Below are 12,543 nucleotides of genomic sequence, written 5' to 3'. Positions count from 1 at the left end.
AAATAGAGCCAGAAGCCTCCACAAAATACTTGGAGTGTCCACAATTCTGATAGAGACGGTTAATTTAACTCTTCCCAATTCTACCATCAGCATAAATTCAAAGATTTAGGTAGGAGTCCTCAGATTGTTATTAGATATAAGGAAAGCCTCCAGCCTCCATGAGCCACCAAGGCCCAAAGTTCAGTGGAATTAGGCTAAAAGCCTCCACAAAATACCAGAAATATCCACAAATTTAACATAAAGTTTTGAATTTGACTCAATTCAACCAACAATATAAATGCAAAGTTCTGGGCAGGATTCCTCAGATTGCTGTTAGATTGCGGCTGTGAATTGTAGCAGAGTCTGCATTCACCGAACTCCAATACAGGCTTTGTGTGTTTAGTGCAAGCTTAATGTATCTCTGGCGAATGTCATACTGGGGACCAGTATGGGAGCCAATTCCCTTTAGAAGGCAAAATCATTAGGTTTTAATTTAAATTGTTTCTAATGGACCTTTATCAGACGGGGCCAAATCAGGGATGGACCATAAAACCAGAATCGTATTGGGAATAGCAGATAATGACTTTAAAATGCTTTAAGATACTGAGATTTTCGTGGGAGTGACAAGGATGGCCAAGATTAGAAATGAGCAGATCAGAGGGACAGTGAAGGTGGAGCAGTTTGGAGATAAAGCCAGAGAGGCCAGGTTGAGATGGTTTGGACATGTGTTGAGGAGGAATAGTGGATATATTGGGCAAAGAATGTTGGAGATGGAGCTGCCGGGTAGAAGGAGAAGAGGTAGACCTCAGAGAAGGTTTATGGATGTAGTGAAGGTGGACATGGAGATGGTTGGTGTAAAAGTAGAGGAGGCAGTGGATAGGGCAAGATGGAGGCAGATGATCTACTGTGGCGACCCCTAAAGGGAGCAGCCGAAAGAAGAAGATAATGACTTAAACAAAATGGATTTCCATTGGACTCATGTGTTGATTTGACCAGTGTTTTGTACAATTTTGCATAAACGTGTGCTAGCCACCCTATAGTCCTCCATCAATGGTCAGCTTCTGACCACAGTGCCTCTTATATCTGGATATTTTTAAGTTGTGGACCATTCTTAATCTATCAGTGAAGCTTGTTTGTCATGTCCAATGCTAGTCCACCATCCAAACAGTACTCAGCCAAGAGTAACCCACTGGTCAGATACTGACCAAACTGACTACAGTCTGTAGTGGACCTATGATATATAGGCAGAACTCTGGACACTGAGTGGAAGTAAGTGTTTCTACAGTGTTCTTACAACTAATGCATTGTCTTTATGCTTCAATTTCAGTGATCGTGGTGCTGTTTTCAGCTTTGCGGCGGCAGCGACGGAAGGAACCTCTGATCATCTCCAAAGAGGATGTGAGGGACAATGTGGTCAGCTATAATGACGAAGGCGGTGGTGAAGAGGATACTCAGGCATTTGACATCGGCACACTGCGCCACCCGGAGGTCATGGATAGCAACAAGTTGAGGCGCGACATCATTCCTGAGATGCTGTTCCCATACCACCGGCCTTCGCCTATGAACGAATGTTCGGACGTGAGGGACTTCATCAGCAGCCGGCTGCAGGAGAACGACACTGACCCGTCAGCGCCCCCTTACGATTCTCTAGCTACTTATGCTTATGAGGGAAATGGTTCAGTCGCTGAGTCATTAAGCTCCCTGGAGTCCTCGGTAATGGAGGGAGACCACGAGTATGATTACCTCAGCACTTGGGGGCCTCAGTTCAAAAAGCTGGCTGACATGTACATTGGAAAGGATACCTGTACATCAGGACTGACTAACTAGTCCTGGCAGTCTGTGTTCGTAAACACGTGAAGTCCTGGGCTGTGAGCCGACCTCTGTATACCAGACGGATCTACTTCAGATGAAGTCTCTCCTCACTGTTTTTTACGGACCCTCGCTGACTTTCACTTTTGTTATCTGACAGATTCTTTGTTGACAATGTCGTGGCAATTTCGTGCTGATGAAAGGAGTGATGGTGGTCTTTGTCAATGCTTTTTGTTCACTAGCCGAATTAAAAAAAAAAAAAAAAAAAAGAAAGGAAAAAAAAAGAAAAAATTATCACTTGAAGCAAATGAATGGTTGACCTTGGCTCAATAAAAACAAAACAAATAAAAACACACACAAATACAACAACGAGACCAATCCAGCTTCATTTGCTTGTGTGAAAGATTTCCTTCACTAAAACTGTGGATAACATTGAAATCAACTTATAGACGTATCATAGAAATGCTGCAAAACACTGGCTTGTTTCTGAATGTTGTCAAAGTGTTTTATATCCATATTTTTTATGAATCTATTTTAATAAAAAATATGAATGCACTGTTGTCCTCCATGTGGTCTGTAAACATTCTTACACTGTTATTCCAAAATGTCCACAGCCAATATTAGTGGTACACCTGGAGGAATCAGGAAGGTGCGGCTTTGTCCATTTCATAAAAAACAGAGCCCATCTCATAAAAACAGAGCAGAGGCAGTCAACAAAAAACTTGGACAAATATAATTCTGGATTTAAAGCTGCAGACGTGAACATAGAACATAGAAGAGGTAGCCTAGTAATACGTCTTTTTAAAGAGAGAAGGAAAGGGTCAGGCGCAATGTCCTCTCTGAATTCACAGGCTGAGCTTTCAGAGCAGGAAAAAACAAACAGTGGCATAAAGAACCAGTAATGCTGTAACAGTTTGCTTGAGGTTTCTAACTTTATTTACTCGTGTTTTTAATAAAGGCGTCTGTTAAAATCTGAGATAGACTTACAAATGAATGAGTGCTTGGACCTGCCTCAGTCCAGGCCAGTGGTCTTGCCAAATTTATTTTATGCTCTTGAGCAAATACAAATAACATTTGGATAAAAATTGGAACCCTGTTTCCAAAAAAACATTGGGACACTGTGCAAAATGTAAATAATAGAGAGAGCACATTAAATGCTGAAACTGAGAAATTGTATTGTTTATTCCAATTTTGAATTTGATGTCAGCAACATGTTTCAAAAGAGTTGGGGCGGGGCCTGTTTACCACTGTGTTTCAACACCTCTTCTTTTAATAAAACTCTGGAAGCTTTAGGAACTGAGGAGACGCTGTTGTAGTTTTTCCCATTTTTACTTGATATAGGATTTCAGCCGCTCAAAAGTTCGGGGTCTCTTTTGCTGTATTTTTTGTTTCATAATGAGCTAGATGTATTCAGTGGTGACAGGTCTGGACTGCAGGAAGGTTAGTTTAGCACCTGGCTTCTTTTCCTACAAAGCCATGCTGTTGTAAAAGGCGAAGAACGTGGTTTGACATTGTCTTGCTGAAATAATCAAGGCCTTCCCTGAAAAAGACGTCAGTAGCATATATTGCCAAAACTTGTATACAGCATTCAGCATTATTGGTGCCTTCACAGATGTGCAAGGTTTATGTATTCATTTTACATGTGAAGATGTCATTACTGTCCAAAAACAAAAACCACAGTCTCCAATGTAGTAACTATAAGATGAGAATATCTCACCCAGAGTAGGGATTTGGTGCATTTATTTGGTGCAGGTGTTGGGTACCAAGAAACTCTTAATTGTTTATACAGGTCAGTTTTGGAAAGTAAATTGTACTGGATATGAAGACTAATTAAGGCTTTGTCTTAAAGAGGACTCAATTTTTAGGTTTTGGATCTCGATGTGGTCTTGCTCTCATTTGTACTCAGGCATGACTTGGTTTCACACTTATTTAGACTCAGTCTTGACTTGGTCTTGCCCTATTCATCGTCATAGTCTTGACTTGTCTTGGACTCAATAAAAGTGGTCTTTAAATCAGCTATAGTGAAGCACTGGCTTTGGGAATCCCCAACTCCCAAATGTAGAGCCAGTTTCCCAAACCCACATTAATTAACCATTGGTATTATCACAACCACAAATCTTAGCTAATGGATCCAAAGTAGAAGATTAGTCAGCTGAAAGCCATCATCACTGCCCATGCCCAGAATCTATTTATAATGCATCATTACCCAGGACATTAGGAAGGGTAGCAGTTTACAACTAGAGCATGAAGGCATGAGACAGTATAAAGCAATAAAATGTCTGCTATTTTACTAATAGGTTTACCATAAAGTAAGTGGAACCGTGTGGTGTTCTGTTTTTTATGATCTGTTCATTTTTTCTTTTCATTTTAGGCCTTAGAATTCTAGAGTTATAATCAACATTTTGCTATATAATTTTAATATAATTATACATTTACATAACTCATTGCATAATTCGATTCACATTAAGTTTCTATTCTGTATTTTCAACAATAACCTTTCCTCTAATTTATATAATAGGAAAATATTTCCTCATGTGTTTAACATAAAAAATGGTATCAAAGTTTCGAATCCATAGTTTTGATTTTGACTTTCATCTTTGGCTCAAAATGAAATTCAAATAAAACTGTCAATTTATTATGACACAGGCGATACGTACTGGGTCACCCTTAAAACTGTAAACTCACCATGAAGGCTCCAGTTGGAGACAGATTAAATTAATAGGTACAAAAAGAAACTCTAGCTGCTTCAGGGGAACATGGGGTGTTGACACAGAACATAAAATATTGGTTCTTTTTTTATTGTGTTAAAATTGTGCTTACAACGCTCTTTTATTGAACAAGCAACAGGGGAAAGGCTGCCGGGCGCTACTGAAAAAAAAAAAAAGTTGGAATTGCAGGAAGGCCATTTTTAGCCATATAACTCCTCTCTTAGAGGAGATAGAGACACAAACCTACACTATATTGCCAAAAGTGTTCACTCACCAATCCAAATCACCAAATCAGGTGTTCCAGTCACTTCCACGGCAACAGGTGTATAAAGCCGAGCCCCTAGGCCTGCAGACTGCTTCTACAGACATTAGTGAAAGAATGGGTCGCTCTCAGGAGCTCAGTGAATTCCAGCGTGGTACCGTGATCGGACGCCACCTGTGCAAAAAGTCCAGTCGTGAAATTTCCTCACTACTAAATATTCCACAGTCAACTGTCAGTGGGATTATAACAAAGTGGAAGCAATTGGGAACGACAGCAGCTCAGCCACGAAGTGGTTGGCCACGTTAAATGACAGAGCAGGGTCAGCGGATGCTGAGGGGCATAGTGCGCAGAGGTCACCGACTTTCTGCAGAGTCAATCACTACAGACCTCCAAACTTCATGTGGCCTTCAGATCAGCTGAAGAACAATGTAGAGAGCTTCATGGAATGGGTTTCCATGGCCGAGCAGCTGCATCCAAGCCTTACATCACCAAACGCAAAGCAAAGCGTGGAATGCAGTGGTGTAAAGCGCCACCACTGGACTCTAGAGCAGTGGAGACGTGTTCTCTGGAGTGACCAATCACGCTTCTCCATCTGGGATTCCAATGGACGCGTCTGGGTTTGGTGGTTGCCAGGAGAACTTGTACTTGTCTGACTGCATTGTGCCAAGTGTAAAGTTTGGTGGAGGGGGGATCATGGTGTGGACCCTTTAAAGCTTCAGCCGACCAAGAGATTTTGGACAATTTCATGCTCCCAACTTTGTGGGAACAGTTTGGGGATGGCACCTTAGTGTTCAAACATGACTGCACACCAGTGCACAAAGCAGGTCCATAAAGATGTGGATGAGCCAGTTTGGTGTGGAAGAACTCGACTGACCTGCACAGAGTCCTGACCTTAAGCCGATAGAACACCACTGGGATGAATTAGAGCGGAGACTGCGAGCCAGGCCTTCTCGTCCAACATCAGTGTCTGACCTCACAAATGCTCTTTTGGAAGAACGGCCAAAAATTCCCATAAACACGCTCCTAACCCTTGTGGAAAGCCTTCCCAGAAGACTTGAAGCTTTTATAGCTGCGAAGGGTGGGCCGACATCATATTAAACCCTGTGGATTAAGAATGAGACGTCACTCAAGTTCATATGTGTGTGAAGACAGATGAGTGAAGACTTTTGGCAATGTAGACTATATATAACAACAGCAGCACAACAAATGTTGGTTCACCGAAGGGGGGTGACACACTGAGTGCAGCTTTGCATATCAGTCCCCTAAAGCTCCTTCTGAAACACGAAGTGTGTTGAGGACTTCACAATATGATCGATGCATCACTTCTCACATGGACCAACAGCTACTGAACTCATAGCGAGTCATCTGAAGTTGAACGTCCACTGACAAATTCCAAATATATAATTCCTAGTTATATCATTTGTAAAAATAATACATAAAAAGATAAATCACTATTCTATTGTTTGACAATATGAATACAGGGAATGCACATTATCTATCAGACTATAAGTGTTCTTATGACATAATGACATTCTCTCTCATTCTGCCAATGAAGGTCCAAATTACTGCTTAACGTTATGTTTAGTCTGAGAGTTTTAATTTTACAGCAACATCAAACTCAGAATTGCAAATTTCTTGTTCACAGACATCGACGATGTTGTTTTAACGTTGTGCATACAACAGCATGTTCTTCAAAATAAACCAAGGTCAGCCAAAGTTGAACCAAGGACAGTCTCTGCTGAAAATATGTTGAAATGAACAGATTAATATCCATATTTTCTGAGCTTCTCAGAGCACAAATTCCTCAAACCACATGACTAAAAAGCTAATTTTATTATATGATTCATACAAGTACACTGATAAAGCCTAATCTGCCTTCTGTGGGCCTCCACTTGAATTCTTTGCTCTTGCATCAGTATGACTAACATTAATTTTAAAGTAGTTATTGAATAATTTGTTATTGAATCATAAGTTTTTAGATTATAAATGGTTTTAAAGCAATTTGTCAGCTCAAATTGCATCATGTGCACCAAGCAATATTCTATATGTTTTCTAAAGTGCTTTAGTATCAAGTATTGCTTTTTCACAAAAACGTAAAATGTGAATAAAAACAGAATGCAGTGATGTGCAAATTCTGTGTTTATTTGAAAACAGTACAAATGAAATGGCAAATTGAGAAATTGTATTGTTTTTTTAAACGAAATTCCAATTTTGAATTTCATTCCAGCAAAATCACAGGAATAGGTGCAACAAAAGACTGGTAAAGTTGCGCAAAGCTAAAAAACACCTAATAATAATCCATCCACCCATCCATTTCCTAAGCCGCTTCTCTGTCAGGGTCGCGGGGGGGGTGCTGGAGCCTATCCCAGCGGTCCCTAATAATAATAATAATTTTAAAAATCTCACAACTAACTATGTTAACTGGCAACAGGTCCGTAACTTTAGAGATGTGAAAACAAAACCCTGCAGGTGCAATAAAGGTAAAGAGTGGACACTCTTCAAATGAAGCTGTTGAGGGTCCAGTGTTTTCTCCTGTCCATAGAAAAGGAATAACCTGAACTTAAAGATTATGATTCATACTTTAAAGGAAATGAATGAGGGAGGAAAATTTGCAGTGGAAAACCAAAACTGAAGAAGTTCTTTCCACAGTTGTTTTTTTGTAGTGTTAATTAGTTACAATACAATTAATCTGGGTGGGTATTTAGTCATTCCCAGTTCCACCCAATAGTAAGGACTCCTCCAATCACACAATACCTCCAGTGCTTGGAGCGCGAAGGCTGGCACAGGCCTCCTCAAAGTCATGTGAAGCACCACAGCATCTAGAAAAATTTGACATCATATTTTAAGGGAGTGAACACTACATTCAGTTGCTGGACATGGATGGGTTAACTGCAGTTCAGCCTTGCTGGCTCTACTCTGTTACACCTAATGGAAATGTGACATAATTAAATATGCTCATAAAACATACACACAGCACTGCACCCCTTTCATTTATGAGCACATAGCTCTCCAAACGATAATGACCACTCTGATCCGGCGATTAACGCGATACACCAAGTTGCAGAGCACTAGGGACCACAGTAAGGACACGGTCGGGTCCACTTAATCATCGGCTGCGCTCGCCGCATGTGCACGCGGCATCTCCGAATCACGCCTTAATTGTGGCTGCGTAGGAGGGGTGGAAATTGCTCTCTCCAAATATAGTGCATTAATAACACACTTCAGAACATCAGATGCTAGTTATGAAGGGTTCTTCCCAGCTGTACGCCCCCAGGAAAACACTTTAATCATGTTTGATGGTTTAGGCAAGAGCAAGAGCCCCTTTGGAGCGAGTGTCACTCCATTTGATGCACTGCTTGCGAAGCTTTGGTCTTTGGCGTGCTGTCAGTTTATGGGATAAGTGCAGAAAACTTGGCGCTTGTCAGAGCAAGAAGCTAATATCTTCAGTGTCTGCTGAACGTATTGGATGTCTACACTTCTGAAAGCAGAACAGAGAAATCTGCTGCTGAACAGCCTTCATGACCAGCAGACAAATCGGAGGGAATGGCAAGAAGGGAATGAAGGAAGGGCTCTATGCTCTATGATAAAAAAATGAAATCAATCATTCAAATGCAGTTGCAAAGATCAGAGACCACCTTTCATTTGCTTAAGTTACAGCCCGAATGGCCATTAGGTAAAAGTTAGCATTTGGAAAACAGCAACAAACCTATTTAATGAAAAATTCCAAAGAAGCCTCGGCAGCTAATGTACTGTCCGAAAGTCTTAGGCACCCAAGACATTTTCAGAATCTATTTATTTATTCATACCCAAGAAAATCTTGTTACTTTTTATTGTTTTTATGTCTGGTTGAATTATGAGTACTTTATTCTAATGTATATTGTGATAAACTCACTGCTGAGGTCAATCGTTTAAAAATTTGCCTAGATGCCTAAAACTTCCACACAGTTCTGTAAATACACAGGGTGTCCCCAAAAAGACTGACATCATTTCGCAGTCTAATAACAATCAAATTCTCCATCAAATGATCTCAAATTTTAATGAAGTGTGTAAAACGAACCAAGTTTAACTTTTAACATCTTTTTTCAGGTTGAGGAATGGCGTTCACTAGAGACAAAAAGGCATTTTGTGTGTTAGAAAACGCTCGAACACAGTCGAACAAGAGCGTGCAGCCTGAAAATTCAATAAAAATGCACTAACTGGAAAGCAGATTTGGACACGGCACAAAAAAATCAAAGAGGAAGGCTGTCTGTGCAGGGCGAAGAGATCTGGACGACCACCATTATTGGCAGATATCATCAATCAGCTTTGTGAAATCAGTTATAAAATCTCCATCCCTCTGAATTTCTTGTTTGAATTTTGCTACATATCTTGTATTGTTCAACATGAAGCCTATTTAATTTATTCTGCCCGAGAGATGTAGTTACTCAGATGTTCACGTCTCAAATGATGTCGATTTTTTGGGGACACTGTTTAGTAATTTGTGTGCCCACTCTTTATTACATCTTCCATTTTTTTGAGGGGACTTTTCTTCAGTTTTTTTCAAAAGAAATCTTCAGGGACATTTTTCCACACTTCCAAAGTTCAGTCTTAGAAGTTGGTTGCATTTTTTGCTTTTCATGATCCAAACACAGCCAGTGATGTTAAGGTGTGGACTGGTCTGGGGTGGTCAGTCCATTGTTCTGAAAACGCCAGCAGCTTTTGTTTGATTTGCAAATATTGTTCATTTTTGTCTTTTTTTAGTAAGAGCTTCTTGACAGCTGCATATCCTTTAGCATAGACTCCTTGCATTGAGTTGTCCTCTCGCAGTCGAGGGATGGACAGAAACAGATGTTTTCAGCAGAGGTGGACAAAGTACAAAAATCATGTACTTGAGTTAAAGTCGAGACACCCAAGGTAAAATATTACTCCAGTAAAAGTAGAAGTTCCTCCCTTTAGACCTCCACTTGAGTAAAAGTTCTAAAGTATTTCCCTTCAAATGTACTTAAGTATAAAGTAAAAGTACTAAAAGAGTAATTCTGGCTCTGATGTCCTGTTATCATTTTTATAACCAGACTGGCTTCATGACCTCATTTCAGGTGAAAGTCCTCCAGCGTCTCTCTTGCTAAACCAGTATTTTAATAGAAAGTCATTAATTAGTGACGCTGACGTCTATTAAAATGATCATAAGCACAAAACACTGAAGGTAAACAGTTTCCATCAGGGAGAACCGAGTGGCTCTGAAATCACTTTTTACACACAAGCAAAGTTTCAGTTTCAGATTTATTTACAACTTAGTTCCAAGTTTAAGTTGAATAAAAACTGGCTTTAAACTCAGGATCACAAGTTTTCCTTTACTTCATTTATATCCAAGGTAAAAGCTGTGTACATGCTTGGGCATTGAGTGGAAGTTCCACATACCATATCATCCTCAGTCCTCAGGTGTTGTAGAGAGGATGAATCGCACAGTGAAAGGAAGGCTCACTAAAGCAATGATGGAGACAGGGAAGAAATGGTTAGATTTACTGCCTGCCATAGTACATGAGATTAGAATAACACCCAGTGCCACCACTAAATTGTCCCCATTTGAGGTAATATTTGGTAGACCATTTACCACCCCATGGGTCAGAGGTTTACAGGTGACATGGACACACCCAACTGTTGATTGAGAAACTGAACAGTGTGCATGGTAATGTCTCTTGTTCTCTCCTTGTTCCCGCAGACAAGCCTACTCACTCCTTTGTTCCAGGTGACACAGTCTTGGTTAAGACGCTGAATTTATTTTATTCCTTTGAAATCAAAGGGGAGACTGTTAAAGAGACCCTTATTAGTCCCACCATGGGGAAATTTCACCTCCCCATTTAACCCATCTGTGAAGTGAAACACCACATACACTCTAGTGAACACACAAACACTAGGGGGCAGTGAGCACACTTGCCCGGAGCGGTGGGCAGCCCAATCCGCTGCGCCTGGGGAGCAGTTGGGGGTTAGGTGTCTTGCTCAAGGACACCTCAGTCATGTGCTGTCGGCTCTCGGGATCAAACCGGTGACCTTCCGGTGAACTCATTTCAGGGACCGCTGGATCCCTAACCTCCAGCCCACGACTGCCCCAAACCCATCCGTGAAGTGAAACACCACATACACACTAGTGAACACACACACACACACACACACACACACTAGGGGGCAGTTAGCACACTTGCCCAGAGCGGTGGGCAGCCCTATCCACGGCACCCGGGGAGCAGTTGGGGATTAGGTGTCTTGCTCAAGGATACCTCAGTCATGAACTGTCGGCCTCTTCCGGTCACAGGGCCAGATCCCTAACCTCCAGTCCATGACTGCCCCAAAAATATGGAGCACTTCAAGGATTTGCGTGTCATCCTTTCGCAGGGGCCATGCTAATCTTCTCTGTATCGATCCAATTTTAGTCTATGTGCTGCCGTAGCAAGTTAGATCCTAATGTCAGTGCATACTGATCAATGCACAATCCTGGGTCCATGACTATATCATGACCTATGGGGTCAGGCCTATGGTACTCATAAGGCCTCAGGGCTTGCGTCATACAGAGGCCTCAGCTTATGCTCATGCGTTCATATGGTTAGTTGTAACCCATAGTGACAATGATAACCGATCAGCAATGTTCTAACATTATATGTTGTTTAGGCTCCATGTTCCTGGACGTCATAAACGTCCTTCGTCCTTCGCCCTCGTCCACCTAAATCTCTATTTCATCCAATCCTCTCCCTCTGTTGTCTTGTCACATGATCGAGCGATGGTCATGCCGTTTGTGTGTATATAAACTCTGCTATTCTGATTAATAAAGGGGAGAGACTTTCTGAGTACAGACACTGTCTCTGTGGTATTTTGAGTTTCTCCCCCAGCCGGCTGGACTCTTAGAAAGACGGAGGGCTTCTGGCTAAGTTCACAGCTTTGGTATTGAGGTCGAACCCTAGAACCTAAAACACGATCAAATGGTTCTAACAGTATTGATCTGTTCATAAACATAAACCAGCCCAAACTAATTTACTATAAAATGAAATGGTGTTTGTAGAAATTCAGAAAAAAGCCGCGTCAGTCTCGACTGCATATGTGGACATATTTCTATATTGTGCTCTATTTACACAAAGTTAGGTTAGTTCATCATTTATGTTGAACAGACTCTCCCAAAGTTTTACGCTGCTGTGCTGACATTGAACCGTGTGCTGCACTGGGTCGGTATGACCAACAGGTCAAAACCAGCTCTAAACAAAGTGACCGCTGGGCCCTGATTGGTGCTCTGGCTTTGCGCTTCTTTCGTTTTGACATGTTACGTTTTTTATACACACAGAAACCAAAAGGAACGACAGATTTCTCAAAATGTAGGAGGAAAAAGTCGGATATTAGACTCTGAAATGTAGCGGAGTGAAAGGAAAAAATCACCAAAAATACTAAAGTACAGAAACCAATTACATTTACTCAGTTACTCAGTTACTCACCCACTGGTTTTGAATTTGATAAAAGTGCTGTTTATCCGATGTTGCCAGTTTTGGTGGTCTTGCATGGTTGTTTGGGGGCTCTGTTTTTTCTTACATATTTTGGGCTACAGTCATGATTTTGGTTTTATTTGAAAGGTAACACTTAATTTCTTTTCAGAATAAATGTATAAATTACTGGCATGGAGTAACAGAGGCTAGAATGGAGAAGTTTATTTTCGCAAGGCTCATAGATCCCTAAACTGATCTCTGACTCCTCCCATGTTATTAAAACCACACACTATGGATTATGATATCTCTGTGGAGAGTGCAGAGGCTTTGAAGTTGAGGTCGCACA

At 41.1% G+C, this 12,543-nt stretch overlaps 1 protein-coding gene and 1 non-coding gene across 2 annotated transcripts in view; one reads left to right on the top strand and one right to left on the bottom strand.

Annotated features, from left to right (window-relative positions):
• Positions 1-2,100, top strand: part of cdh10a (cadherin 10, type 2a (T2-cadherin)) — a 46,755-nt gene extending 44,655 nt beyond the window's left edge. Inside the window, exon 12 of the mRNA XM_017705965.2 lies at positions 1,307-2,100. Within this exon, the coding sequence (XP_017561454.2) occupies positions 1,307-1,806 (500 nt within the window). The 3' untranslated portion in view covers positions 1,807-2,100. The remainder of the gene's footprint in view (positions 1-1,306) is intronic.
• An 8,979-nt stretch (positions 2,101-11,079) lies between these two features.
• LOC119261660 lies at positions 11,080-11,182 on the bottom strand. Its single transcript, XR_005129153.1, has one exon. It is a non-coding gene; the product is annotated as a U6 spliceosomal RNA (small nuclear RNA).
• Between the last annotated feature and the right edge of the window lie 1,361 nt (positions 11,183-12,543).

Source organism: Pygocentrus nattereri, chromosome 19 (genome assembly GCF_015220715.1).
Source record: "Pygocentrus nattereri isolate fPygNat1 chromosome 19, fPygNat1.pri, whole genome shotgun sequence".
Lineage (NCBI taxonomy): Eukaryota > Metazoa > Chordata > Actinopteri > Characiformes > Serrasalmidae > Pygocentrus > Pygocentrus nattereri.
Note: the sequence above shows the minus strand (reverse complement) of the source record. Positions and strands in the feature narration are given on the sequence as shown.